This window comes from Elephas maximus, chromosome 17, assembly GCF_024166365.1.
Source record: "Elephas maximus indicus isolate mEleMax1 chromosome 17, mEleMax1 primary haplotype, whole genome shotgun sequence".
NCBI lineage: Eukaryota > Metazoa > Chordata > Mammalia > Proboscidea > Elephantidae > Elephas > Elephas maximus.
The window spans coordinates 27,199,931-27,225,414 of record NC_064835.1 but is presented as its reverse complement, the minus strand read 5'-3'; the positions used below and the strand labels follow the sequence as shown (position 1 = coordinate 27,225,414).

Genomic DNA, 25,484 nt, shown 5'->3' with positions numbered 1-25,484 from the left:
AGGTCTTAATACCAAATACACTAAGTGTTCCAACAGGAAAACAGGCCCCTATTATTAAAAAATGCCAGACCTAAAACAAGAAGATTACTTGCAAAGGAGACTTTGATCTGCTGAAAGTGTTTTTTACAACATTGTTTTCATTATTCTAAGAGACTACATTTCATAACTTGATTTAAGAGACGTTGCTCAAATTGTTTTTTTGATAATGTATGCTTTATATTAACTATATACACAAAGACACCAGAACCTAAGAGTTTGAATTAACATATAGGCACAAGCTGCATAATGTCTGTTCGGGCAATGTCCAACTGTATATACTTCCATGGTCCCATAAGGTTACAAGAGAGTTCAGAAATCCCAACCAGAGGATAGGATGCACTTGACAATCATGACAATCCTCAAAAATAAAGAAAAAATTCTCCAAGCTGTTAAAGGATCAGCTCCACTGAAAGCTACAAGGTTAACAAAAACGTGTGAGAGGCCTATATCTGATATGGAGAAACTGCGAATGACGTGGATTGATATTAGCTGTGGAACACAAAAGTAATTCCCTCTCAGCACATTGACAATCATTGCTAAGACACGAAGCTTGTTCAAGATGCTTAAAGAGAAGGCAGAACCAGGCTACGATATTGAGTTTGGTACTAGCTCTGGGTGTTTCAAGCTATTCAAATGTTTTTCACTGCATAATGTGAAAGTGAGTGGCTGAGTCTATGAGTGCTGACACGAAGGCAGCAGAAGAATTTGTTGAGATCTGTTTAGTCACAGGTACACTACAGTCCCCCATACAGCCTTGCTAACTATGTAATATGTTGTTTGCACAACGTTCAAATCATGTAACGTCATGTCTCACAGAATGCATTGTGGACATTAAGTGACACATGGCTGTACTTGGAAATTACTGAGCAGACATGTTCCTTACCTTCTACACATCTTTTCAGTAAGAAGTTATTTCAACTGGTCCTTGTATATCCAATCACTTTCATCACTCCTTGTGATCACTGGGACTCTATTCCTAGTGCCTCTAAAACTTTTTTTCTTATGTACATGAATTCCCCCTTCTTCCCCAATATTTGAAAACTACAGCCACATAAAGTCTTACTGAAATCGCCCTTCCTCCAGGAAGACTTCCTAAATTGACTTAAAACACAAACTCAAACATCTCAACAAAACCAATTTGTTTCAACTACTCTAAGTAACAGCTGATAAATGAGCATTAATATTAAATATGCTGACTTTGTGTTCATGCCTTGTCTCTACCTAGTAATATCAGTATGCACCTATTTTTATTTCTTTTTCATAGAAACACCAAACCCACTGCATTCACGTTGACTCTGACTCATAGCGACCCTGCAGGAACAAACGGAATGGCCCTGTAAGGTCTGCAAGGCTGTGAATCTTTAGGGTTGCGGGCTGCTACATCTTTCTCCCATGGAGCAGCTGGTAGGTTCAAACCACCAACCTTTCAGTTAGCATTCGAGCACTTAGCCACCAGGGATCCTCACAGAAACACAAACTATGTTATATCTCACAAATTTGCATATAATGTCCCTTTAGGGAAAAGAAAGAAATGAATTATGTACCATTTTTTAGGCTAAGCATTGCCTCATGTGGAGGAAACACACATCCCTGTACTACTCAGTGATATTACGGGAAAGCCAGGGCCAGTTCTGAGCCATCTGCTGAAAGTTTAATGATATCAATTCTCCCTTGAAGGGGAATCATGATTATGATTTCCAGATGTAAATAACAAATACTTCATGGTTTTTACTAATAACAGTGAGCTAGAAATAAAAAAACACTCTCTCTCACTACCAGCGTAGTTTTCTTACAACATCCCACTCCTGCTTTGTCCCAGCGTCTGTAAATCAGCTCACACTTGTTGCTCTTTGTTCTATCAAGAGGAACACCTCTAGACTTGGCTAGCTGTAGGGTGGTTAAAGGGATTAAGTGAGTTAGTCATAATATTCAAAATATGTGCAGTTGAGGTTATAAAAAAAAAAAAAAATAGAGCTTTTATTCACTGCCAAGTATGGTAAGTGCTATTGCCCTGAGCCATACGACCAAAGGCTAAAACTCCATTGTAACAGATTTAAAATACGAGTACATAAGCTTCATTTAAGGAGTCCTGGTGGTACCGTGCTTAAGTGCTTGGCTGCAACCAAAAGGGTGACATTTCGAACCCACCAGTCACTCAGCAGGAGAAAAATGTGGCAGTCCGCCTTTGTAAAGATTTCAGCCTTGGAAACCCTATGAGGCACTACTATTCTGTCCTACAGGGTTGCTATGAGTCAGAATCAATTAGAAGGCAACGGTTTTTTAATCCTCATTTCCCATCAAGGCTAGGAGTAGATAATCTTCATTTCCCATCAAGTCTAAACCTCTATTAGAGTCATAGATTGGTTTCAGTCCCTTAAGCAGGGTATTTCAACTCGTCTGGCCGTTGGAATACACATTCTGTTTCTCAGCCGAGCATCACAGCCCTTCACCAAACCAAAACCCAAGAGCCCTTTCAATGACCTAGTATGAGGGTTGTAATAAGCTAAATAACAGCCACCCAAACATATCAGGTCCTCACCCCTGGAACCTGTCAATGTTACCTTATAAGGACAAAGGGTCTCTACAGATGTAATTAAGAATGTGGAGATAAGGGGATGATCTGAGATTAGCTGGGTGGGCCCTAAATGCCACCCTAAGTGTCCTTATAAGACAGAAGTGCAGGGAGATTCAACACACAGAAGAGGAGATGGCAACATGAAGACAGAGGCAGAGACTGGAGTGATGTGGCCACAAGCAAAGGTATGCCAGCAGCCACCAAAACTCAAAGAAGCAAGAAAGAGATTCTTCCCTAGAGCTTCTGGAGGGAGTGTGGCCCTGGCAGCACTTTGATTTTATTACTATGAAACCAATTTCAGAACCTCCAGAGCTGTGAGAGAATAAATTTGTTGTTTTAAGTAACTTATTACAGCAGCCACAGAAAACTAATACGAGGACCAAAGTTAATGTAAAAAAGCATTAAACTAAAAGATTAGAAACGTGGGGATTATACCAATCAAAGTGACTAGGTATGTAACCACATTTCTCTTATTGCAAAACAATGGTGATCGCTACATATACATGAGTGTCTGGGGGTATGCATATATATACATGTATAAGTACGTATTTGTGTGTGTGAATACTCAAAACATAAAGTTTGACCAGAAGTATTTTCTATACTAGGACCTTAGACATACTATTCATTCTTCTGTAGCTGTTAACTATTATTAACAAAAACTAGCAGTGAATCTCTTGACTAGGACTTAAAGACTCCCTGGTGGTAATAAATTACTCATAATTGTATAGAAAACCTAAGAATGAAAAATCAATATAACTGTAACTCCAGATAAAACAAAAAGTAGTACATAAGAGGAAAAATAATCTTAGCTTATTATCTGGCTCAACTATGATTAGTGTTTGCATAGTCCTCACCACTACCACCAGTTGTCGTGAAGTTGACCCCGACTCATGGCGACCCCATGTGTGTCAGAGTAGAACTGTGCTCCAAAGGGTTTTCAATGGCTGATTTTTTGAAAGTGAATCACCAAGCCTTTCTTCTGAGGCACCTGTAGGCGGACCTGAACTGCTAACCTCTCAGTTAGCAACAAGTGTGTTAGCCATTTGCACCACCCAGGGACATTTGCAAAGTCATAACAATATAAATACTGAATATCTATCTAAGCAAAATTACAATTTAACTACAAAGAGAAGGTGAGGGGGTAAAAAGGGGGCTAAACCTTCACCCTCCACAGTAAGACATCAATAAAAAGGCCTAAATTAAAAAAAAAAAAAAATCCAGAAGGAACACTACAAGCATATTACTTAGAAATATGAATGTTAGCACCACAAGACTCAGTTAAAGGAATTTAAACAGTTGCTTCTGAGAAGAAGAAAGTGAAGGAATGGACAAAATTCTTCTGTTTTCTTAATTACATACGTTGTACACAACTATTTATTTTACTTAACTATGTGCATTTTCTTGTTGTTGTTGTTAGGCGCCTTCGAGTCAATTTTCAAATGACAGTGACCCCATGTGACAGAGGAAAACTGCCCTATAGGGTTTTCTAGGCTGTAATCTTTACAGGAGCAGATCGCCAGGTCCTTCTCCCGCAGAGCTGCTGGATGGGTGCAAGCCGCCAACCTTTCAGTTAACAGCCAACCACCTAACGGTGTGCCATCAGGGGCTCTGATGTGTGTATATAATTTAAATAAAACTGAAAGTGTAAAAAGGAATAAGAAAAGATTCCTTGACCATTTCCCTCCAAAGCCTCCTCTCCAAGAATAGTACAAGCATGTATATACATTTTGGGTTCCCATAGTGTGTGTATACATACATATACATATATATGTCACCAAATATATATACATATTTATGTTTGTAGACCTCAGGAAAACCCTAGAGAGCACAGGTCTAGATTTTCTTCCAACCACTAGAAAAATCATTTCCAACAATACTGCCCCACTAACCCTTACAGACTATATCCCCAGCAATACAAGGTATGCAATCATGGTACCTTCCAAGGAAAACCCATCACGCCCACGGACCCTAACAAAGGAGCAGTCTTTGGCAGCCTCCTCTACTGCCTTAGGTGACTGGTTGTGTAGCAGGGGTTGTACGGTGGTAAAAAAAAAAAAAGGCCTTGATGCAAAGCCTTCTGCAGCATTCCAAATAAAGGCCTATTTTGCATAAAGACACATAACTTTATCAATAAATAAAGGAACTTCAGACTGATAAAAACAAAAATTGTATTATATAAATAAATTTTGAGGTTTATTTCTTAAAATTTAAAGCAAACCATGATTATATAATAAAACAAAATTTAAAAGTTCTAGCAACCTATAAGATAAAATTTGACAAATACAGGTATCTACAATGATATTCCTCATTCACTGTTCATATTTTCTTCGGTTCTATTTAATTTGCTCATGGAACTTTTTAGTCAATTAGGGATTAAAAAGATGGGACTTACATCTAACTGTATAACATACGATCACAGGAAAAGAGTACAGATGAGATCTAATACTTAGAGAATTCCACCCACTCTATCGTCATGGTAGCCTACTACCAATTTAAAGTGTGTGTTCATGCCATAAAAAGCCTATCCAAAGTTGAATTCTATTTGCAAATGACAGCATACTAATTTTTAAATGTGTTAGAATCTTCAGTGGCTACAAAAATACTACACAATTAAAATTTCAACTCACATGAGCGCCTTATTATAGCCCAGGAGCCCCGGAGCAAAGCATCAATTTGAAAAGCTTTGTCTTACTACTCAGTAGACACATCAACCATGAGATAGGCTGGCTAGTAACCTAGGCCTAATGCAAAAAGGCAAGCTGGGCCAATAAAGAGACAATGAACTAGGAAATACCAAGATAAAAAGTCAGAAGCCAAAAGGTCCTAACAAGAGTTAAAAGAGCCTCAAGTATGCCGAACTATGAAGCTATGATGACAAGAAAAGAGAGTATCAACCGGTAGTAGAAAAATAAGTAAATAAGAAAGAAGCACACACACAGAGACAGGATGACAAACTATCCTTGTTTGCCTGAATATGTCTCAGCTTCTGAGAAAATCCTCAATCTCAGCAAACCAGAAAGGCTGGTCATCCTGTGAGAGCAACTGAATCAATCAAGTTAATGATCAAATACTAGGGCGAAGATCAATGATCCCATTCTGTTGGAGTCACTGGAGCTACCTCAGATCCAAAAAAAACTCTCGCTGCAGACGCCTTAAGAAAATCAGGATTTGTGTGAGATTCTATCTTTCCTACTACCCCATGTGTATTCTTGAAATAAAAAGAGCCTAACTAAAACACTACTTTTCCACTGGATTTTCAATGATAGATCACCATTACAGTTGTGTCAAATTACTTAAACCTTTACTTAACTAATACACCAAAATTGTTGCTATAGCAATTTCAAACCTTCTAAAAATAAATGAACAGTCTGAAAAATAGTGAGTTCCCAACAGTAGAAGTGTTCTAAAAGAAACTAGATGACCACACACAAGTTAGAGATGTTATAAAAAAAATTCCTTAGGACAGAAAGATTGGACTAGATCTTTTTTTTTTTAATTTTTCATTAAATAAATTCAAACATATGGAAAACTTTAAACACACACAGAAGTAAACAGTATACTAAACTGAACCCCTTCCGCCCTAAGTATGCATTACTCAGCTTTAACATTATCAACTCCTGGCCAATCTTCACACACACACACACACACACACACACACACACACACACACAACCACACACCTTATATTATTTTGAAGTACATCCCAGATGCCAAATTACTTCATCCTTAAATATCTTAGTATGTCAGATGATCTTTTGAAATTCTTTCAACTCCAAGATTCTGTTTCTACGGCTCTAAGACACAGGAAAATTAAAAAGCCCACTAGCATGCAGAAAGTGAATTACGTTCACTGTGTTCACCATTTACTCAACCAGTTCTAGATACTGTGTCATTGTCTATTTTTCAGTGACATCTAGTGGATACAAGCTGCAACAGAAACTGTTAAAAAAAAAAAAAAAAAAAGCATCTATTGTCATGGAGTTGTATGGGTACAGTTTACAGGCCCAGAACAGTTTAAGTCACCAAACATTCTTTAGTAGTTCCTCTTCTTCCAAGAGATGAACACGAAGTTTATTAGCGATTACCAGGGGTGAGAGGGAGGGGGAAAGGAGCAGCCATCGTTGAGGAAGCACTGAGTTTCTATTTATAAAAAAAATGGCAATGGGAAATTTGGCAATGGATACTAGCAACAGTTGCACAACATGATTAATGTAACTGATGTCACTAAATTGTGCACATGAGAAACATTAAATTGGCAAATGTGCTATATATATATATATTTTTACAATTAAAGAAGAAAAGAACAGGGTACAAAGCTTTAAAATTTTTTCTAACAGTTAAGTTTTTCACAAATGATTTACTCCTACCTGAAAGAATTTTTTCTATTTTTTATCTAAACCTCATTTTGTTATTCTCCTCCATAAACTTACAATTAGAAAAGCCCCATCCATCACTTATTCCCAAATATACCAAGCTCACTGTAGATTCTAGACCTTTAACTGTTCTTCCCATCTCAAAAATTCTTATCTCCTCTCCTGCATATCCAAAACTTACCGATTCAAAATATATGGCTCAGTTCCACCTCCTCCATGAATTCTTCCCCAACTGCTTCCATGGAATTTTAAAATTTCTCAATTGCCACAGAACAGCTTCATCACCAAATACAGCAACTGTCTCTACACTATTAGCTAATAGACTAGGGCCTATTAGCTTCGTAGCTCTACTTAGAAATATACACCTCTGGACGGTTCTATTTCACACTTCGTTAGCATCCCTACAAAGTTTCACAAACACAGCATATTCAAATATCTGCTGCAAATGAGTTCTACTCATGAACTATATAAAGTAAAATCCTACATTACAGTGGGATTTATAGGTATAAGCTCCACGAAGGCAAGAACTGTGTCTGTCTTAGTCAAGTTTTATCCCTCGTATCTAATGCAGTACCTCAAGAAATAACTGCTATACAAAAGTTTGTAATCTTAAAAAAGACAACAAGGAATTATTATAAAAATGACTACTACAAACTGACCAACAATGAAAATTCACAGTTTTGGACAAAGAAAAAATATTTTTAATTATCTCAACATGACAATGTGCTTCTAAAGCTTTCCCTACTTACACTAACAGCGCAATCAGATTTGCTTCATTAGGCACTTGTAAAACTTTTATTTTCACATACTCATCATTTCCCACATTTTCTCTCTTCCTCTCACTATCCCTAGGAATACATTTTAAATAAGATGGACAATTCCCACAGCAGAGTTGAAGACTATGACCTAAACTGGACAAAAGCTCAGGTACACGAAGGAGCTGACTAGATGGAGTCAAGTGATTTGAGTGCATGAGTTGATATAAAAGAATCTGGTTTAGCATAGCAGATAAATTTTTTTTTTTATTATGGTAAATATGTTTGTAACAAAACATTTGCCATTTCAACATTCTTCAGTGACATTAACTGTATTCATCATGCTATGTAGCGGTTACCATTATCCATTTTCAACTCTTTCCATCACCTTTAACAGAAGATCCTGGTCTCCTCAGCAGTAAGTCCCCTTGTCCCCCTCCCTCCCACCTGCACCCAGTAACCACAAAGTGATTAATTTTTATGGATTAGGTATAGGAGATAAGTCACCAAATAAAAGTTACCTTATTTCAAAAAATTCTGAATATGTTGAGAGTTTATTACTACCTGACCTATAACTATAGAGCCATTTATTGTGGTAATTAAATTAAATGACAGAAATAAGAAAAAAGAAACAAAGATAAATAATGAATGAAATGCCCACCAGATGTACTCAACCTCTTTACAACAGCAGTTAGGAATTGCTTCTGTCGTCAGATGTTAAAAACTGACTGTAACTAACCCCTAACATAATTTCAGTATAATAGGGAAAATGCATGTTCCTTGACCTAAAGTACTTTCTAATAAGTTTTAAACTCTAATACTTTGACATCTTTTTTTAGGAGATTCTAAAGTATCTTACCAAAGATAAATAAATTAGTATCATCTCACTAATCTATTCCCCACTTTAGAGAAGTAGAAAAGGAAGTGATAAAAACGAAGCTGAATGTCATGTCTTCTAATCCTAACTCCATATCCTAAATTAAATACATCATGTTTTTATTTAGGGGATGAAAAAAATCATAGGAATAAAATAAAATGAATATGTACTTACAGCCTGGGCTTGCTGTTGGAATAATTCATTCTGATTCTCTTCATCTTCTGGAGAAGGGGGTAACCAAGAGCTTCCAATAGCAGCATTCAAATTGTTTGGAAAAACACTTGTTCTCCTTTTACGAGTTAAGTGTGCAGGATCTGAAGACTGCATGGCTATAGAGCCTTCTTTTTCTGCCTACACGAAGGAAGGAAGGGGGACAGTGAGATTCCACCCCAATCCACTGCAATCAAATACAATCAAATACTGCCTATAAGCAGCCAGAAAGTCTTTCAATGGAGTGTGGGGGAACTTGGGCTGGTGAAGAAAGGAACATTTACTGGTTACCTATAATGTGTTAATAAATTACATATCTAATTCTTACAACAATCCTATGAGACAAGTATTATATCTCCATTTTACAGATGAAGAAATCACAGTCCCGAGAAGTTCAGTTATTAGTGCAATATCACGTTGCTAGTAAATAGTAAAGCCAGAATTCAAAGCAAGTCTGAATCTAAAACTCTGACATTGTTTTTAACTACTTGGTGAAACCAAAAAAGTGAGTCAGAACACAGGAATAAAACATGGCTTCTCTACATAAAAATCTACCCTTCTCACTAGTAAATCAGATATTACAAAGAATGGGTGATATAAAGCACAGAATCAAAAGAATGTGATTCTGTTACTGTTACCTCAGGCATACACACACTTCCCATTCAGTCCGTACTAAGGCCCGCTTTTCAACTTACTGCTTCAAAAGACCTCTGAAGCTGTTGTTTTTTTTTCAACCTAACATGTTGATTTACTCGGCGTTTGACTTGATTCTGAAAATGCTTCAAAGCTTCTTGTTTCTTTCTTAGCTGTTCCTTTAGTTCTTCTTCAATCACACATGCTGAAGTCTTTCAAGATAAAAGATAACTTAGATGTCAGAAGTTTTGCCCATTAGGGCTCTGTAGTAAATGCAAACCAATCCTGAAAAAATAATTTAGTTCTCTAACCCAAGATTCCTGTAAGAGTAAGAAAATCACAGACACTGAGATAACGATCTAGACACACTTAGGGAGCATCAAGAACTAACACCAAATCAAAAACTAAAAACTGGAATTTCTGAGTACTCAAATCAAATCTTGTTTTATCAAACTGAGAACTAAAGGTTTCTTCATTAATCCTTAACGAATTATTAATCCTTAATGAACCTACTAATTTCTAAAATTAGTAAACAATTCAGATTGCTTGCCAAATACACCCTATTGTAAAATGCCTTCACACTCGGAAGTTGGCCCATTTTCAACTTAGCATTCCCTTCTTCTCAACTCCATTTAGTAAAGGCCTACGCATTCTTCAAGAATATCTAATAGCCACCTCCCAGAACCTTCCTTTCTTCCTCTGAGCTCTCTTACGCTATGGCATCTCTTGTTCTTATTACTTATTAAAGTTAATTGTGTACTATGCTTCTTGACTCTTGCACTATGAGGGCACAAGATGTATTTAATTCTCCTTCGTTTCCCCTACAGCATACAGCACAGAGCCTTGAAGATAAAGGTACTCAATAAACATCTGTAATTACTCAATTCCAAAACATAGTCTAAACAATCTGGAATGTTTTATCTCATCTGAGACCCTGATCTGTATTCACCTCCTCGAAGTGCTCTGAATAATGGCTGTAATCATCATAATAGCAGTTACCATTATTAAGGATTGACTGTGAAGTGACTCGAAGGCAACGGGTTACGGGTATGGTAACACACACACAAACCCCCTGGTGGCACAGAGTTAAAAGCTTGGGTGCTAACCAAAAGGTCAGCAGTTCGAATCTACCAGCCGCTCCTTGGAAACCCTATGGGACAGTTATACTCTGACCTATAGCGTCACTATGAGTCAGAATCATTCAGTGGCAACGGGTTTGGTTTTTGTTATTATATGACATAGGATCCCTGGTAGAACAGTGGTTAAGCACTCGAAATGCCCAGCTACTCCAAGGGAGAAAGATGTGGCAGTCTGCTTCCATTAAGGATTACAGCCTTAAAAACCCTAGGGGGCAGTTCTGCTCTGTCCTATAGGGTTGCTACGAGTTGAAATCTACTTGATGGCAACTAATTCAAGCATTTTGACTACATCATATCATTGAATCCTCAAAACTACCTTCGAATTTTAAAGAAGTTGTGACAGACTGGATATTGGAAAGAGATTCACATGGAGATACACTGAAGGCATTCTAACTGTATGATGATGATGATTCAGGTAAAATAACCCACTGCCATCGAGTCGATTCTGACTCATAGTGACCCTATAGGACAGACTAGAACTGCTCCATAGGGTTGCCAAGGTGGATTCAAACTGCTGACCTTTTGGTTAGCAGCTGAACTCTTAACCACTAAACCACTAGGGTTTCCCCTCAGGAAAAATAAACTTGATGAATTTGTGACATGTTGCCTGAGAAATGGGTGAAAACATGAAGGATGTAGAACTTTGGGCAATGATAGAAGAATTTGATAAAGATGGTGATGGAGAAATAAATCAAGAGGAGTTCACTGCTATCATGACTGGTGATATTTAAAGAACTATAAGAATAATCATTAAGAATGTTGCAGTTACCATCTTATATGCTATTTTTGTATCAAAAAAAGCCAACTTAGTTCTTTTTTCCAAAAGGACCAAAAATAAGCATCTTATTTGTATTTTACTACTGTTAAGTTTCTTTGTATAAACAGTGTTATTAGTACTCAAATGGTTCAGCTTTGTTTTATTTATAGTGTAGCTTTTACATAATGCTTAAATAACTAAATCATGTGATACAGAAAAAAAATAAATAAATAACTACCTTCAGTAGTAGGTATTCTTATACCTCAAGTTACAGAAGAAGAAACTTGGGCTCAGAAAGACTAAGTAATTTGCCCAAGACCCTACAGCTGCCAAATAACAGAACTAGAAGTTTCTCTGACTCCATGCTCTACTCTGTGGTGCTTTTGACTATGTGTTTCAAACTCCTAGAGTCAAATAAATTTGGGAATATACTGGGTTAAGGAAAGATAAATATTGTTTCAATTATACAATTAACTTCTCATAGCCTTTTTATACCCCATGGACTATCCAAGGGGACAATATAAAATGAGGTGTTTCTCACAACAATCAAAGAATATTTTCAGGAATTCACAGATGATAGAATTGATGCTTCAATGAACCAGGTGTTAGATTCTGAAGATAACACCCCACCACCACCAGGGATAAACTAAGCCTATTAATGTCCTCCCAAACTGAATCTGGTCTGGTTCTGTATATCCAATAGAATGAGGCAGAAGTGTTGGTTACGTGACGTCCCAAGGCAGGTCATAAAGCAACTTCTGCTTGGGGCTCTTGGAATGCCCACTCTGGGGTAAGCCAGCCACATGTAAGAATTCTGACTATGAGGAAGCCCAAACTAGCCATACAGAGAGACCATGTGGAATGAAGAAGGCATTCAACTAATTTCCAGCCATTCTAGTGATATGACCCAAAGTCATATCCTTCTCCTTTGATTAAGTACCGTATTCATATTTATCCTAACTCAGGTGCCATATATGTGAACGAGAAAGTCATCTTGGATATTACAGCCCAGCAGATGCCACATGGAGAACTAAGGAATCCAACCAACAGCCAGAATCCAGTAGAGCTGTCCCAGTCATCTCTAGCTATTTGAGCCACGCCAACTGAGTTTCGAGGCATCATAGAGCAGAGCCAAGCTATGTCCGTTGTACCCTGCTCAATTTCCTGACACATAGTATTATTTGCTTTGTGCCATTAAGCTCTGGAGTGGTTTGTTATACAACAATAGATAACCAGAACAAATTATAAAATAATGTAATGTCCATATACAATGGTAGAGCAGTGTAGTTTGATCCTAATTTAATTCTTTGGGGAGGAGGACTCATGTTGTTGCATTGCTGGGAATCCTGATGGCTCCTTGAAATTGGGGTGTGGCAGTAGAGGAATGAAACATAAAACCAGGATTAGGATGTTAAATAAAAGCAGGGATTAGGTTAAATAAAACCAGGGATTAGGAGTTTCCCTTTAGAAAAGACACGATGTTAGGGTAACCAAGATTTTGGCCATGGTCGTGGTGCACTGGTTAAGCATTTGGCTGCTAACCAAAAGGTCAGCAGCTGAAATCCACCAGCCACTCCTTGGAAACCCTATGAGGCAGTTCTACTCTGTCCTACAGGGTTGCTGTGAGTTGGAATCGACTTGATGGCCATGGGTTTGGTTTTTTAGCATTCAGTATATATTCTAAAATGACAGAGCTATAACTGTTAATGGGGGTACTCCCCAGACTATGCTAAAGCAATAAAGCATTCTATCAGTTGCTTGATCAAACTGTCTTTGACTAGAACTGATCAAATTTTAAAAATGAGGGAAAGGAGACATATTTGTACATGTCTTTCATACTTTGAGTTAATTCGTGGGGGCATTAGATGCAACCCTGTTTAAGACAGAATAAGTGAAACCTTGGTGGGTCAAATGTAGGTATTTTGATATTACTGACATTACAAAGATAACATAATTGGAGCAATTAAAAAAGAAGTACTAATAAATACCAAAATATCCTCGTACCAAATCCTATTGATTCTTCTAGGACGTTTCTTGAATTCACCTCTTTTCATTCCCACTTCAACTACACTTTTTCAAAGATTTTCCTTTCCACTCCTCACCGTTAAACAAATCTTGACACTATACTCCATGCCTAACCTCTGACAATTATATCCTAACTTGTCTCCTAGGATCCAATCTCACCCTCACTTTTAAAAACTGTGAGTAATTTATCTAACCAAAACATTGTTTGATGGAGCAATTAAATCAACAAATAGGAAACAATGAATCAATCTCTTATCAGAAATTTCCTGTGATTCCAAAAGGACAGATACATGAGACTACTACTATAAAAATTCAGGAAAAGATTTACACACAAAAAGAAACAATCTTTGATGGTTACAAGGGAGGGGAGGGATGGGGATAGAAAAATACTAAATAGGCAATAGATAAGTGGTAACTTTGGTGAAGGGTACGACAGTACACAATACTGGGGAAGCCAGCACAGCTTGTACAAGGCAAGGTCATGGAAGCTCCATAGATACATCCAAACTCCCTGAGAGACCAAATTACTGGGCTTAGGGCTGTAGGGACTATGGGCTCAGGAATACCTAGCTCAACTGGCATAATATAATTTATAAAGAAAATGTTCTAGATTCTACTTTGGTGAGGAGTATCTGGGGTCTTATAAGATACTCCACTGGTCTCACCCCATCTGGAACAAGGGAGAATGAAGAAAACCAAAGACACAAGGGAAAGATTAGTCCAAAGGACTAATGGACCACAAATACCATAGCCTCTACCAGACTGAGTCAGTACCACTAGATGATGCCCAGCTACCACCACCGACTGCTCCGACAGAGACCACAATAGAGGACCCCAGACAGAGCTCGTAAAAAATGCAGAACAAAATTCTAACTCACACACACAAAAAACACCAGACTTACTGGTCTGACAGAGACTGGAGAAACCCTGAGAGTAAGGCCTCCAGATACCCTTACAGATCAGTAATGAGGTCACTCCTGAAGTTCACCCTTCAGCGAGAGATTAGACAGGCCCACAAAACAAAACAAGACTAAATGGGCACACCAGCCAAGGGGCAGGGACAAGAAGACAGGAGGGGACAGGAAAGCTGGTAATGGGGAATCCACGGTTAAGAAGGGGAGAGTGTTGACACTTCATGGGGTTGGCAACCAATGTCACAAAACAGTATGTGTATTAATTGTTTAATGAGGAACTACTTTGCTCTGTAAACCTTCATCTGAAGTACAATTAAAAAAACTTCCTGTGATGCTCTACCACCCTTGTTTTCCACAATGTTATTGATCACCATCCCCCTACTAAACCTTCCGTTCCAATCAATCCATCTTACTCATACTATCCTGAACACAATTTGCTTATTTCCTACTATCCCCATGCTCCTTAGTTGGAGCATCATCCCCTTCTGTCCCGATTACCCAAATTCTTCATTAAACTTTCCTTGGTCACATTAACCCAAAGTCATATCTTTCTTCTTTGAGTACCGTATTCTTAGCACTTAATCATGTATTCTTTCAGTTGTTGTTGGGCTGACCCTGACTCATGGCAGCCTCGTGTGTGTCAGTGTGGAACTGTGCTCCATAGGGTTGTCAATGGCTGATTTTTCAGAAGTAGATCGTCAGGCCTTTTTCTTCCAAGGCACCTCTGGGTGGACTCCAACCTCCAACCTTTTGATTAGCAGCCAAGTGTGTTAATTGTTTGCACCACCAGGGGCTATATATTTATGCTGTTGTTAGTTGCCATTGATTCTGACTCATGGCAACCTCATGAGTGCAGAGTAGAACTGCTCCACAGAATTTCCAAGGCCGTGACCTTTCAGAAGCTGATCACCAGGCCTGTCTTTCAAGGTGCCTAAATTTTTTATAGGTATGTTCAAACGTCCCACCTTTCGGTTAGTAGTCAAGTGCTTACAACTTAAAATTTCACCTGTCTCAGGAAATGGTAGATTATGATCAGTACAGTAATGAGTAATAAATATTTCATTATGCCAAGTAAAGCTGAAGCAAGTTTTGGCAAATATGTCTCTTCTATAATCCTGATGCAAGAACATATATATGACAGACTAGAAACAGCACCCTAGTCTGTTCATCTTTATCCAAGCACCAGTGATGAGAGAAGGCTGACGAAAAGAAAGAAAAAAGCCCACCATATTTGGATCGAACTGACACTCACATAAGCTGGGATTTCCGAGCTATCTGGTGAGGCAGGTTCCACCCATGCCCCAATTGGTACTACAGCTTGGTTCCTCTCAGCCAGCACTGCCAACACGTCCTTGCTCTTCAGAGGGTTTAATGCCAGGGGCAGCCTTGGGGTATTTCGAGGCTTCTTGAGGGGAGTCATCCTTCCTGGCATCTGTGACTCCTGGTTAGGAGAAAGGAAAAGCAAACGACCGCTTTAAAAGGTCAACCTCCTAACACATGAACTACATGGCTCAGAAAAGGAGAGAAGCCCTGTGGGAGGCAGAAGCCTGGCAGGGAGCAGAAGGACAAGGATTCTGGAGTAAAAGGAAGAAGGGAGTTTGTAATGGGAAGAAATAAAGAGGGAAGGAAAGGTTTAAAGATGGATTCCTGGAAGGAATGGGGATGAGAGAGAAAAAAGGATCTGGCTGAGAGAACGAACATTCAGACAGCGGTGGGCACAGCGAGGTGGGAAAGGGAGGGAAGCCAGTACCAGCTGGAGGGAAAGGTAAAAATGGGAACCTGGGTTGAAATAATCGGTAACCGGTTACTGCAGGAAATGCTGAACGGCGGGGAGTCCAGGGCCAGATAAAAACCTGCTTCTGAAGACCGGGGTCCCACTCCCTTGGAGACTAAGGAAACCGCCCCTAGCAAACCGCCACTTTTCGACTGCGCCGCAGAGCCCCGCCCCACTGAGGCCCTTGCCCGCCCCTTCCGGGCCACGCTTCCCTTCCCGGGGCTGGGGAGGTGTGAGGGGCGGGGTCTCGGGTGCCGGCTGCACGTCGTCTCCGCTTCCTGTGTGGCTAACGGGGTGGGGCTTGGGAGGGCGCGGGTAGTGGGGCGGGAGCTCGTGCTGCCCGGGGTCCGCTGGGTAACGGGCGAGGGGAGGCGCGGTCGGCCGCAGTAGGGGGATGGTTCTGTCACTGAGAGGATCTTAGGACTCAGAGAATTTCAAATCATCCAGGAAAAGAGATGCTCTGGGCTGAAGATCTGACTCTGGGCAAACCAGGGATCCCACACGGCTGTTAGGGCTTCCTTGAGGAACAAACTGAGCCAACAGTAAATCATACTGATCCTTTTCACAACTCAAATAACGTTTTCGGTGATGTTTCACGCATATTCTTATAGCTGAACATTACAGCCTGAAGAGTGGTCGGGCTCTCTCTCGGTTCCAAGTCTTGTAATCCTAGGACACCTCATTATCCATGTAGAATACCCATTTATTCATTTAGCGTACGTTATTGAAAGCTTTTTAAATACTGGTGAGTCCGCAACTGGGTAAAAAAGCAAAAAAACACTTTTAGACGCTGGAGATCTATAGCAGTAAACAAAACTAATATTCCTTGTTCGTGGAATTTACACTATAGTGAGGGGAAACAAAACTATCCAGTCAGTTCAGACTCACAGTGCCCTATAGAACTGAACTGCCACATAGGGTTTCCAAGGCTTTAATGTTTACATAAGCAGAGGGCCACATCTTTCTCCCACCGAGTGCTTAATTACTGTGCCACCAGGGCTCCTATATTGAGGAGAAGTTACCATATGAACACATGAATAATTAAATAAGTGTGTCTGATGCTGATAAGTGCTGTGGAGAAAAAGCAGAGAAGGAAGATAGTGTGTTACGGGGCGGGTAGAGGAGGCGGATGGCCAGAGAAGGCTTCGCTGAGGTAGTTTACAGCAAAGACTTAAATGAGATAATGGAACAAGTCATGGTAACCCTCAAAGCAGGGTTTTATAAGTGTTCCAGGTAGAGGGAACAGCAAATACAAAGGCCTCAAGGTGGGAGCAAGCCTGGTGTTTGAGAAACAGCAATGAGGCTACCCTCATTGACTGGAGCGGGGGTGGGTGTAGGTGTCGAGATAGGAGGTTAAAGGCTTGGGGAGGGTGATAATAATATAGAGCTTTGTAAGCCACTGTGAGGCGCTGAGATGAGGAGCCATTGAAGGGTTTTAAGTGAATGAATGCTATAATGTGACTTATTTTTTTTTAATCACTCTGGATGCTGTATTGAGAATAGACTGAAGGGGACAAGGGTAGAAGCAAGGAGATCAGTTAGGAGGCTATTGCAATAATGTAGGTAGGAGATTATGAAGTCTTGGATCAGGGAGGTAGTGGTGGAGCCGGTGAGAAATGGTTGGATTCTAGAGACATTTGGAAAGCAGAGCTTTCAGGATCTGTTGGAGGCTTGGCTACACATGTGTGAGAAAGGGAGGAATCAAGGAACACTCTAGGGGTTTTATCTTGAGCAACTGGCAGGATGGAGTTGCCGTTTACTGAGCTGGGGAAGGTGGTAAAAGAAGCAAGTTTGGAAAGAGGAAGATCAGGAGTTCAGTTTGGGACAGATTAGGTTTTATTTTTTAGACATGCAAGAAGTTGGTTTTATAAAAGAGTCTGGAGTTCAGAGGAAAGTTCTGGGCTAGAAATATAAATTTGGGAGTTATGAGCCTATAGATTTAAAGCCATGAGACTGGATGAAATTGTTAAGGACTGATATAGACACATAAGAAAGGAGGTCCAAGGACTGAGCCTTGGGGTATTTCAAGATTAAACAGGTTGACAAGAGGAGGGGAATGCAAAGAGATTGGGGAAAAAATCAACCAGTAAGCTAAGGAAAAAAATTAGGAGTATGTGAAGAAAATGTTTCAATAAGAGGACAGATGATCTGGTCAAATGCCGCTAAAAGGTCAAATAAGATGAGGACTAAGAGGTGACTGTTGGATTTAGCAATGTGGAGATTACTGATGACTTTTAAAAGAGCAGTTTCTTTGGAGAAGTTGGAGAGCAAAATCTTGATAGGGCAGACAAGAAAGATGGGGAGGATGAATTAGAGACAGCAAGTTTGGACAACTTTTTCAATGAGTTTTGTCGTAAAAGGACACATAGAAATGGAATGGTGGCTGAAAGGAGAAGTGGATCACGGTAAGGTTCTTTTTTAAGATTGCAGTCCATATTTTTTTATCCACGGGAGATATCTAGCAGACAGGGAAAAACTGATGACACAGGAAAGCGATGGGAGAATTTTTGCATCTATGTTCTTGAATGGGAAAGAGGGAATAGAATCTAGGAAACAGGGAAGGGATTGATGGTATGAGGCCCCCAACTCTCTGCTTGCTTCCCTTTCCTTTTATCTCTTGTAAGATAAAAGGTAGTGCAAGCCACACCCCAGGGAAACTGCCTTTACTTTGAATCAGGGATGTGACCTTAGTAAGGGTGTTACAATCCCACCCTAATCCTCTTTAACATAAACTTACAATCACAAAATGGAGGACAACAACACAATACTGGGAATCATGGCCTAACCAAGTTGACACATATTTTGGGGGGACACAGTTCAATCCATGACAGAGTGCTCAGAAGGAAATCAACACAGCTGACACCCTGATCTCAGACTCCCAGTCTCCAGAACTGTGAGACAAATTTCTGCTTTTATGAGCCACCCAACCTGGGGTACTTTGTGAAAGTAGCCCTAGGAAACTAATAAGCCTTCATCAGGGTGCTCCCCACCTACAAGCAGGAGACAACATCCTGTTTACTACCATTAGCCCACCTGCTCTGCCCTGCCCTGCCCAGCCACACCCTGCTCTGCCCTATCTGAGGATGCTTTGCTCAAGGCTATGTCCAGCCTCCCTGGTCAGCAGAGACACACAAAACCTCTGGGCTCCTGTCTTCTGGTCCTGTGATTTCAGGGGTGCACGTGAGCCCCTTGACCGTGAACAGAAGGACATAGGAGAGAGGCCCAAACTTCTGCAGTCCCACCCCCACCCTACCCTACCCCATGGGCCCGTAAGTCAGCCCAGTAAGCATTTTAAATACATATTTTAAACTTTTTCAAACAATTCTCCCATTCCTTGACTTTTCTAGCAAGGCTTATCGTCTATATGGTCAAAGCTGGCTTCTCAGGCAGGAAGCAGCTTGCTCAGAATTGTCCATCTTCTCCAGAAACGTTCAAGAATGGGTGTTTCTAGCTCCAGAGTCTTGAGGCCCTGCCTCAGAGCACTCCTCATCAGAGATGAGGAGTTCCGTTTCTGTATCTGGGGATCCCTGGCCATCTCTGCACAAAACTCTGAGTCACTGGATCCTTGGCAGCAATCCCCTCACACAGAATGGACAGTTGACGAGCACCAGGGGATGACTTGCTGTTCAATCACCACTACTCTGTTTGTGGCTAACTGCCCCACAACTTGGCCACCTGCCAGTCCTAAGGGCCTGCCTTAAGAAGACATCTATAGAGATGGGAAACCTGCCTGGCCCCACTCTCAGGAGGTCTGAATGTTGGGAACTTAGTCTCAGGCAGCTGAGTCTTAAATATTTTTACTCCTCTCCCCAAGTTTGAGCTAGATTTTTCTGTTCACAGCTGGACTAACCACTGTTCTGGTCTATTTTCTGAAAACAGACCATATCACTGTCCTCTGTTCTTCCTCCTCCTTACCCACCTCTCAAAATAACCTTGACAACTGGAAGAATTAGAGGGGGTCCTTCTGCTTGCCTATGCAATAGCGTTTCACCGTAAGTAGCACCAATAGTAGATTGCTCCAGGTGAGCCCAGTTTTCTCCATAGCATCTGTTGTACTGCTCTTTGCAAAAGTCCCTGATTTTATCATGGGTGCAGAAGTCTTCTCCTTCCTGTTGGTGTGTGATAAAAAATTGATATAGGAGTCTCAGCTTCTCTTCTGATTACCAAACATTCATCTGGTAAACACAGAGGTACACTGCTCAGATTCCCCTTCACAGAAGGACTTGTTGCCCCAGACTTTGCGAGTGTTACAATCTATTCAGCTGTCAGTTCCTTCACGGATCGTCCCAGCTTCAGAGAGCTGCCTCGTCCTCCCTTTGAAGAGCAGCGACATCCATTGGCTGATAGATATGGTGGTATAAAGGCCTGGCTGCTTTGGCCTGACTTGAAAGAACTCTCATGGACTATCATTTTAGCTCCAGAGCTCCCTATGGGGTTGGCTGAGGCTGTTTGAACCTACATAGCAGCTCAACCTCTCTGCCCACACCCGCTTCGGCTGCCTCCCTTCCACAGGTATCAATCATAAGAGCAATGCTTGGTAAGCATCCTGAACACTAAACTCTTAGGATCTGCTTCCTGGAGCCACAATTACAACATCATCTGTCTTAGTCAAGGTTCTCTAGAGAAACAGAACTGGAGTAAGAGAGAGATTGATTTTAAGGAATTGGCTCATATGATTGCCAGGGATTGGCAAATCCAAAATCCACAGGTCAGGTGACAGGCTGGAAATTCCTATAGCCTGGCCTTCCAAAATCTGTAGGTCAGTCAATGGGAAGACTGAAGAGAGAAGGAGTTTCTGACAAAATGTCTGTTTATACTCTGAAGGTAGAACACACCCCAGAGAAACTCCCATTTTTCTCTTAAGGCCTTCAGTAGATTGATTGAGGCCCACCTACATTATAAAATGTTATCTGCTTTACTTAAGGCAAACTGATTTAATCACATGTAATTACTTCATAACAGCAACTAGACTAGTGTTTGACCAAACAACTGGGCATTGTAGCCTAGCCAAGATCGCGCATAAAATTCACCATCACACCATCTGAGTGTTGTTAGGCCTCAGAGACTGAGGCACAGGCAGCTTTTAGGCCTTATAACTCCTAGTGTTGAAATCCATAGCCTCCTTGTCATTTATTCTTTTCCTTTCCTTCAAGGAGATCTGCAGCATTTCAAGGACATGGTCTAACCACAGTTTAAAGTCCTTCTTTCTGTTCCCTGTTGACACTGTTGAGCTTTTGGATTAAACCGACTCTCAGGGCCACCCTACCTCTAACCCGTTGCCGTCAAATCAATTCCAACTCATAGTGACCCTATTTAATCAGAGTAGAACTGCCCCATAGTGTTTCCAAGGAACTCCTGGTGGATTCAAACTGTCGACCTTTTGATTAGCAGCCGTAGCTCTCAACCACTATGCCACCAGGGTTTCCACCCCACCTCTAGACTTTTTAGATATGTGAGCAAATAAAGTTTTTTATTGTCCATAGCAGTTTGCATCAGGTTTTCTATTGCTTGTGAAATAGAAAGCCCTGAGACTAGCAAAATAGAGGGAGTCAATTAGTCAGGAAAGAAGATTGGAGCAGACAAGCAGAAATCACGGAAACCTTGGAACACCGGTTCCAGAGGTTGCTTCAGTGTCTGAACTTTCCATTCCAGTTCCAGGTCTTCTGTATCCATGCAATGTGTCTCTTCTCTGCTGGTGACTTCACTGGTGTATCTGTCCTTTGAAGCCCAAGAAGCTTGGCTAAGAGACTTTGCCTTTAATACAAACCTATTTTTGGCCAAAATAATTTTATTTATCCTTATTACCTATACGTCTTCTCCTCACTTGTCAACTGTCTTGTTATCCAACATTTCGCATTTATGGCAGTAGTAAAAGATCTACTATCTGACTATTTTGCACATTAACGTCTTACATCCGGCAGTAACAAATGCTGAGGTGCAAAGTGAGAGTAATGCTGGCTTTGATGTTTAAGGTTATGTGTCAACTTGGCTGGGCCATGATACTCAGTGGCTTGACAGCTATGTAATGATGTAATTTGGCAGTTATGTAATGATGTAGTCATCCTCAGTTTTGTGATCTGATGTGGTCATCCTTCATTTTCACATAACACCGATTTCACATAACAACTTGGTCTTTGAAACTTAATCGTGCCGATAAGTGAGGAGAGAGTGTATTAATCACCATATTTTTGACTTTTTAAAAAATGTATTCTTAAAGAATAAGAAGTTGCAAACATTAAAGATACTTTCAAAATACATTTCAGGCACTAAAAGCAATTTCAAAAGAGAAATTTCAAAAATGTTTTGTAGAATAAGTAGCAAGACACGCAAGATAACTATTTGGAGAAAACCAAGTCATTCATCTGTATGTGCTCTGCTCTGAATGTTAAGATTATCTGCTGTTAATAGTCACATTTTCTATATCCCATCTCTAAGGACAGAATATTACAGTGAAGAGAACAAATTTTAGAAACAAACTTGGATTTATATTCTGGCTCTGCAACTTACTATCAGTGGTTAAGCCACATAACCTCTGTCTATTTCCTCATTTGTAGTATAAGGGGTTAATAATTGACATTTCAGGATTTTTTTGTGAGAATTAAGGTAACATATGTAAAACTCACAGCATGTAATGCAAAGGAGAAGTCACCTCTTCCACTTTTAGAAGATTTTTATTTGTTTGCCCAACATCTCTTCCCCGGATTCCCTTTGGTAATAGATCACCAGAGCTCTGACCCTAGGTAGGGTTAGAGACATGGTCCAGCCTGCGATAGTGCTCTATTCTCCTGGCAACAGTGACTGATCCGGAGATGTGCATGTAACCTAAGCTAGGCCAACCAGAGTTCTTCATTAAGATCTTTTTTTTTTTTTTTAAACTAGCTTCATCTTTTGATGATAAGCTGACTTGTCCAATAGGTTAACCACTAGCTACATGTGGCTATTTGAATTTAAATTAAAACTTTATTTTCTCAAATCTACTAGCCACCTTTAAAATGCTCAAATGTGGCTAGAGGCTATCATACTTGACAGAACAGATACAGTATATTTCCATCATCATACAAAGTTATAATGGACAGCCCTGACACTCTAGAGTTGGGCAACCATGACTCCCTTCAAAAAGTGTGAGAGTAAAGCTGACACCAAGAGAAAACCAAGAAATGAATGTTTCCAGCATCTCTGTTCCCTCCGAAAGTTTATTACATGGTGCAGGAAACTCCTCCCTTTTTGTTTCAAAAAGTTCAAGCTGAACTTCTGTCACAACCAAAGAATCATGACAAATCACATTCCTTAGCTTGCCGGGTATCAAACCAGACACACAGTCCTGGAGGTCTGATTTCTAGCAAGGGTCTGTAAGCTAGACAAAGCTGAGCTCTTTAAATAGTCTAACACTTGGTGTTAACATTGGACTTTCTCCAGGCCCCCTTCCTTATCAACTTAGTTGGGGCTTTCTTTTAAGGGACTTGTTTTTCCCTATATTGAATCCCATGTATCACAGTCCATCTTTGGACGCCACCACTGAGGGCCCAATTGTTCTCTGGCTGATTGAGCTTTGTTTTTTATGGTTCTATTGCCTGTCTTATCCTTCTCCCTTTCACATCTTGCCTCAGAACCCTCCTGTTTTCTACCTACATTTTATTCCTGGGCCTTGCTGAAGGCACCCTCTTTCAGGAGTATAGTATCATGAACACTCAACTAAGAAACACAGGTGGAGTCTAGATTGTACCAATTTATAAAATGTGTTTTCACTTGCTAATTATTTTCAGAAAAAGACTGCCAGGTCCTTCTTCCTGAAAGTGTACACTCATCTATGCCAAGATATTTGGAGGACAGCTACCTGGCCAACAAACTGGAAGAGATCCGTATCTATGCCTATTCCCAAGAAAGGTGGCCCAAATGAGTGTGGAAATTATCGAACAATATCATTAACATCACACACAAGTGAAATTTTGCTGAAGATCATTCAAAAGCTGCAGCAGTACATGGACAAGGAACTACGTAACATAATTGGCATAACATAGTTTATAAAGAAAATGTCCCCTATCCCACTTTCGTGAGTAGCATCTAGGGTCTTAAAAGCTTATGAATAGCCATCTAAGATACGTCTCTTGGTCCCATCCCACCTGGAGCAAAGGAGAATGAAGATAACCAAAGACATAAGGAAAATACTAGCCCAAAGGACTAAAGGACCACATGAACCAGAGACTCCACCAGCCTGAGGCCAGAAAAACTAGGTGGTGCCCAGCTACCACCAATGACTGCTCTAACAGGGAATACAACAGAGAGTCCCAGGCAGAGCAGGAAAAAAACGTAGAACAGAATTCAAATTCACGTAAAAAGACCAGACTCAATGGTCTGAAAGAGACTGGAGGAACTTATGAAACTATGGCCCCTGGACACCCTGCTAACCCAGAACTGAAATAATTCCTGAAGCCTACTTTTTGGAAAAGATTAGACAGGCCTATAAAACAAACAATAATTTACGTGAGGAATGTAATTCCTAGCTCAATCAAATATACGAGACCAAATGGGCAGCTATGGTCCAATAGCAGGAATGAGAAAGCAGGAAGAAGGGACAGAAACTAGACAAATGGACACCGGGAACCCAGGGTGGAAGGGGGACGTGTACTGTCACATTGTGGGGATTGCATCCAATGCCACAAAATAATAGTGTTTAAATCTTTGAGTGAGAAATTAACTTGAGCTGTAAACTTTCACCTAAAGCACAATTAAAAATAAAAAAACTGCATAATGCTCAAGGCAGATTTTTTTTTACTACTTAAACTAAACTATTGTCTGGTTTTAAGAAGATTTCAGAGAATATTTTTGGTTTAAGGTTTAAAGATTTTCTCAGGACAATAGTTTTAGGGGTTTATCCAGCCTCCATGGCTCCAAAGAAACCCTAGCGGCATACCAGTTAAGTGCTACAGCTGCTTAACCAAAAGGTCAGCAGTTGGAATCTGCCAGGCTGTCCTTGGAAACTCTACGGGGCAGTTCTGCTCTGTCCTGTACGGTTGCTATGAGTCAGAATTGACTCAATGGTAGTGGGTTTGGTTTTGGTTATGGTTCCAAAAAGTCTGGAGTCTCTGAAAACTTGAAATTCTGTTCTACATTTTTACCCTTTTGATCAAAGATTCTTTCACAGAATCTTTGATCAAAATGTAATGGTAGCTGGGCACCATCCAGTTCTGGTCTCATGGCAAAGGAGGCAGTTGTTCCTGGAGGCAATTAGCCATACATTCCATTTCTCTTCCTATTCCTGACATCTTCTTCCCCTGTTTCTCCAGGCGAATAGAGACCGATTGTGCCTTGGATGGCCACTTGCAAGATTTTAAGACCCCAACGACTACACAACAAACTAAGAAGTAAAAGAGAATCACTAAAAATGTTATTAGGCCAAGTAACTGGGCTGTCCT

General features: G+C 40.3%; 1 protein-coding gene across 10 annotated transcripts in view; it reads right to left on the bottom strand.

The window, feature by feature from the left end:
• The window catches only part of CCDC15 (coiled-coil domain containing 15), a 124,520-nt gene extending 108,183 nt beyond the window's left edge, over positions 1-16,337 (bottom strand). For 8 of the 10 annotated variants that reach the window (XR_007513604.1, XM_049856683.1, XM_049856686.1 and 5 more), the window contains exons 1-4: positions 16,077-16,337; positions 15,550-15,738; positions 9,525-9,674; positions 8,794-8,970 (exon numbers count right to left, since the gene is read on the bottom strand). Coding sequence is in view for 9 of the 10 variants with exons in the window: in XM_049856683.1 (XP_049712640.1) it covers positions 8,794-8,970; positions 9,525-9,674; positions 15,550-15,729 (507 nt within the window). In the remaining variant the exon portion in view is untranslated. Of the gene's footprint in view, positions 1-8,793; positions 8,971-9,524; positions 9,675-15,549; positions 15,739-16,076 lie in introns of those variants that run through there. The other 2 variants (XM_049856684.1, XM_049856690.1) reach the window with 2 other exon arrangements.
• Positions 16,338-25,484: the final 9,147 nt, after the last annotated feature.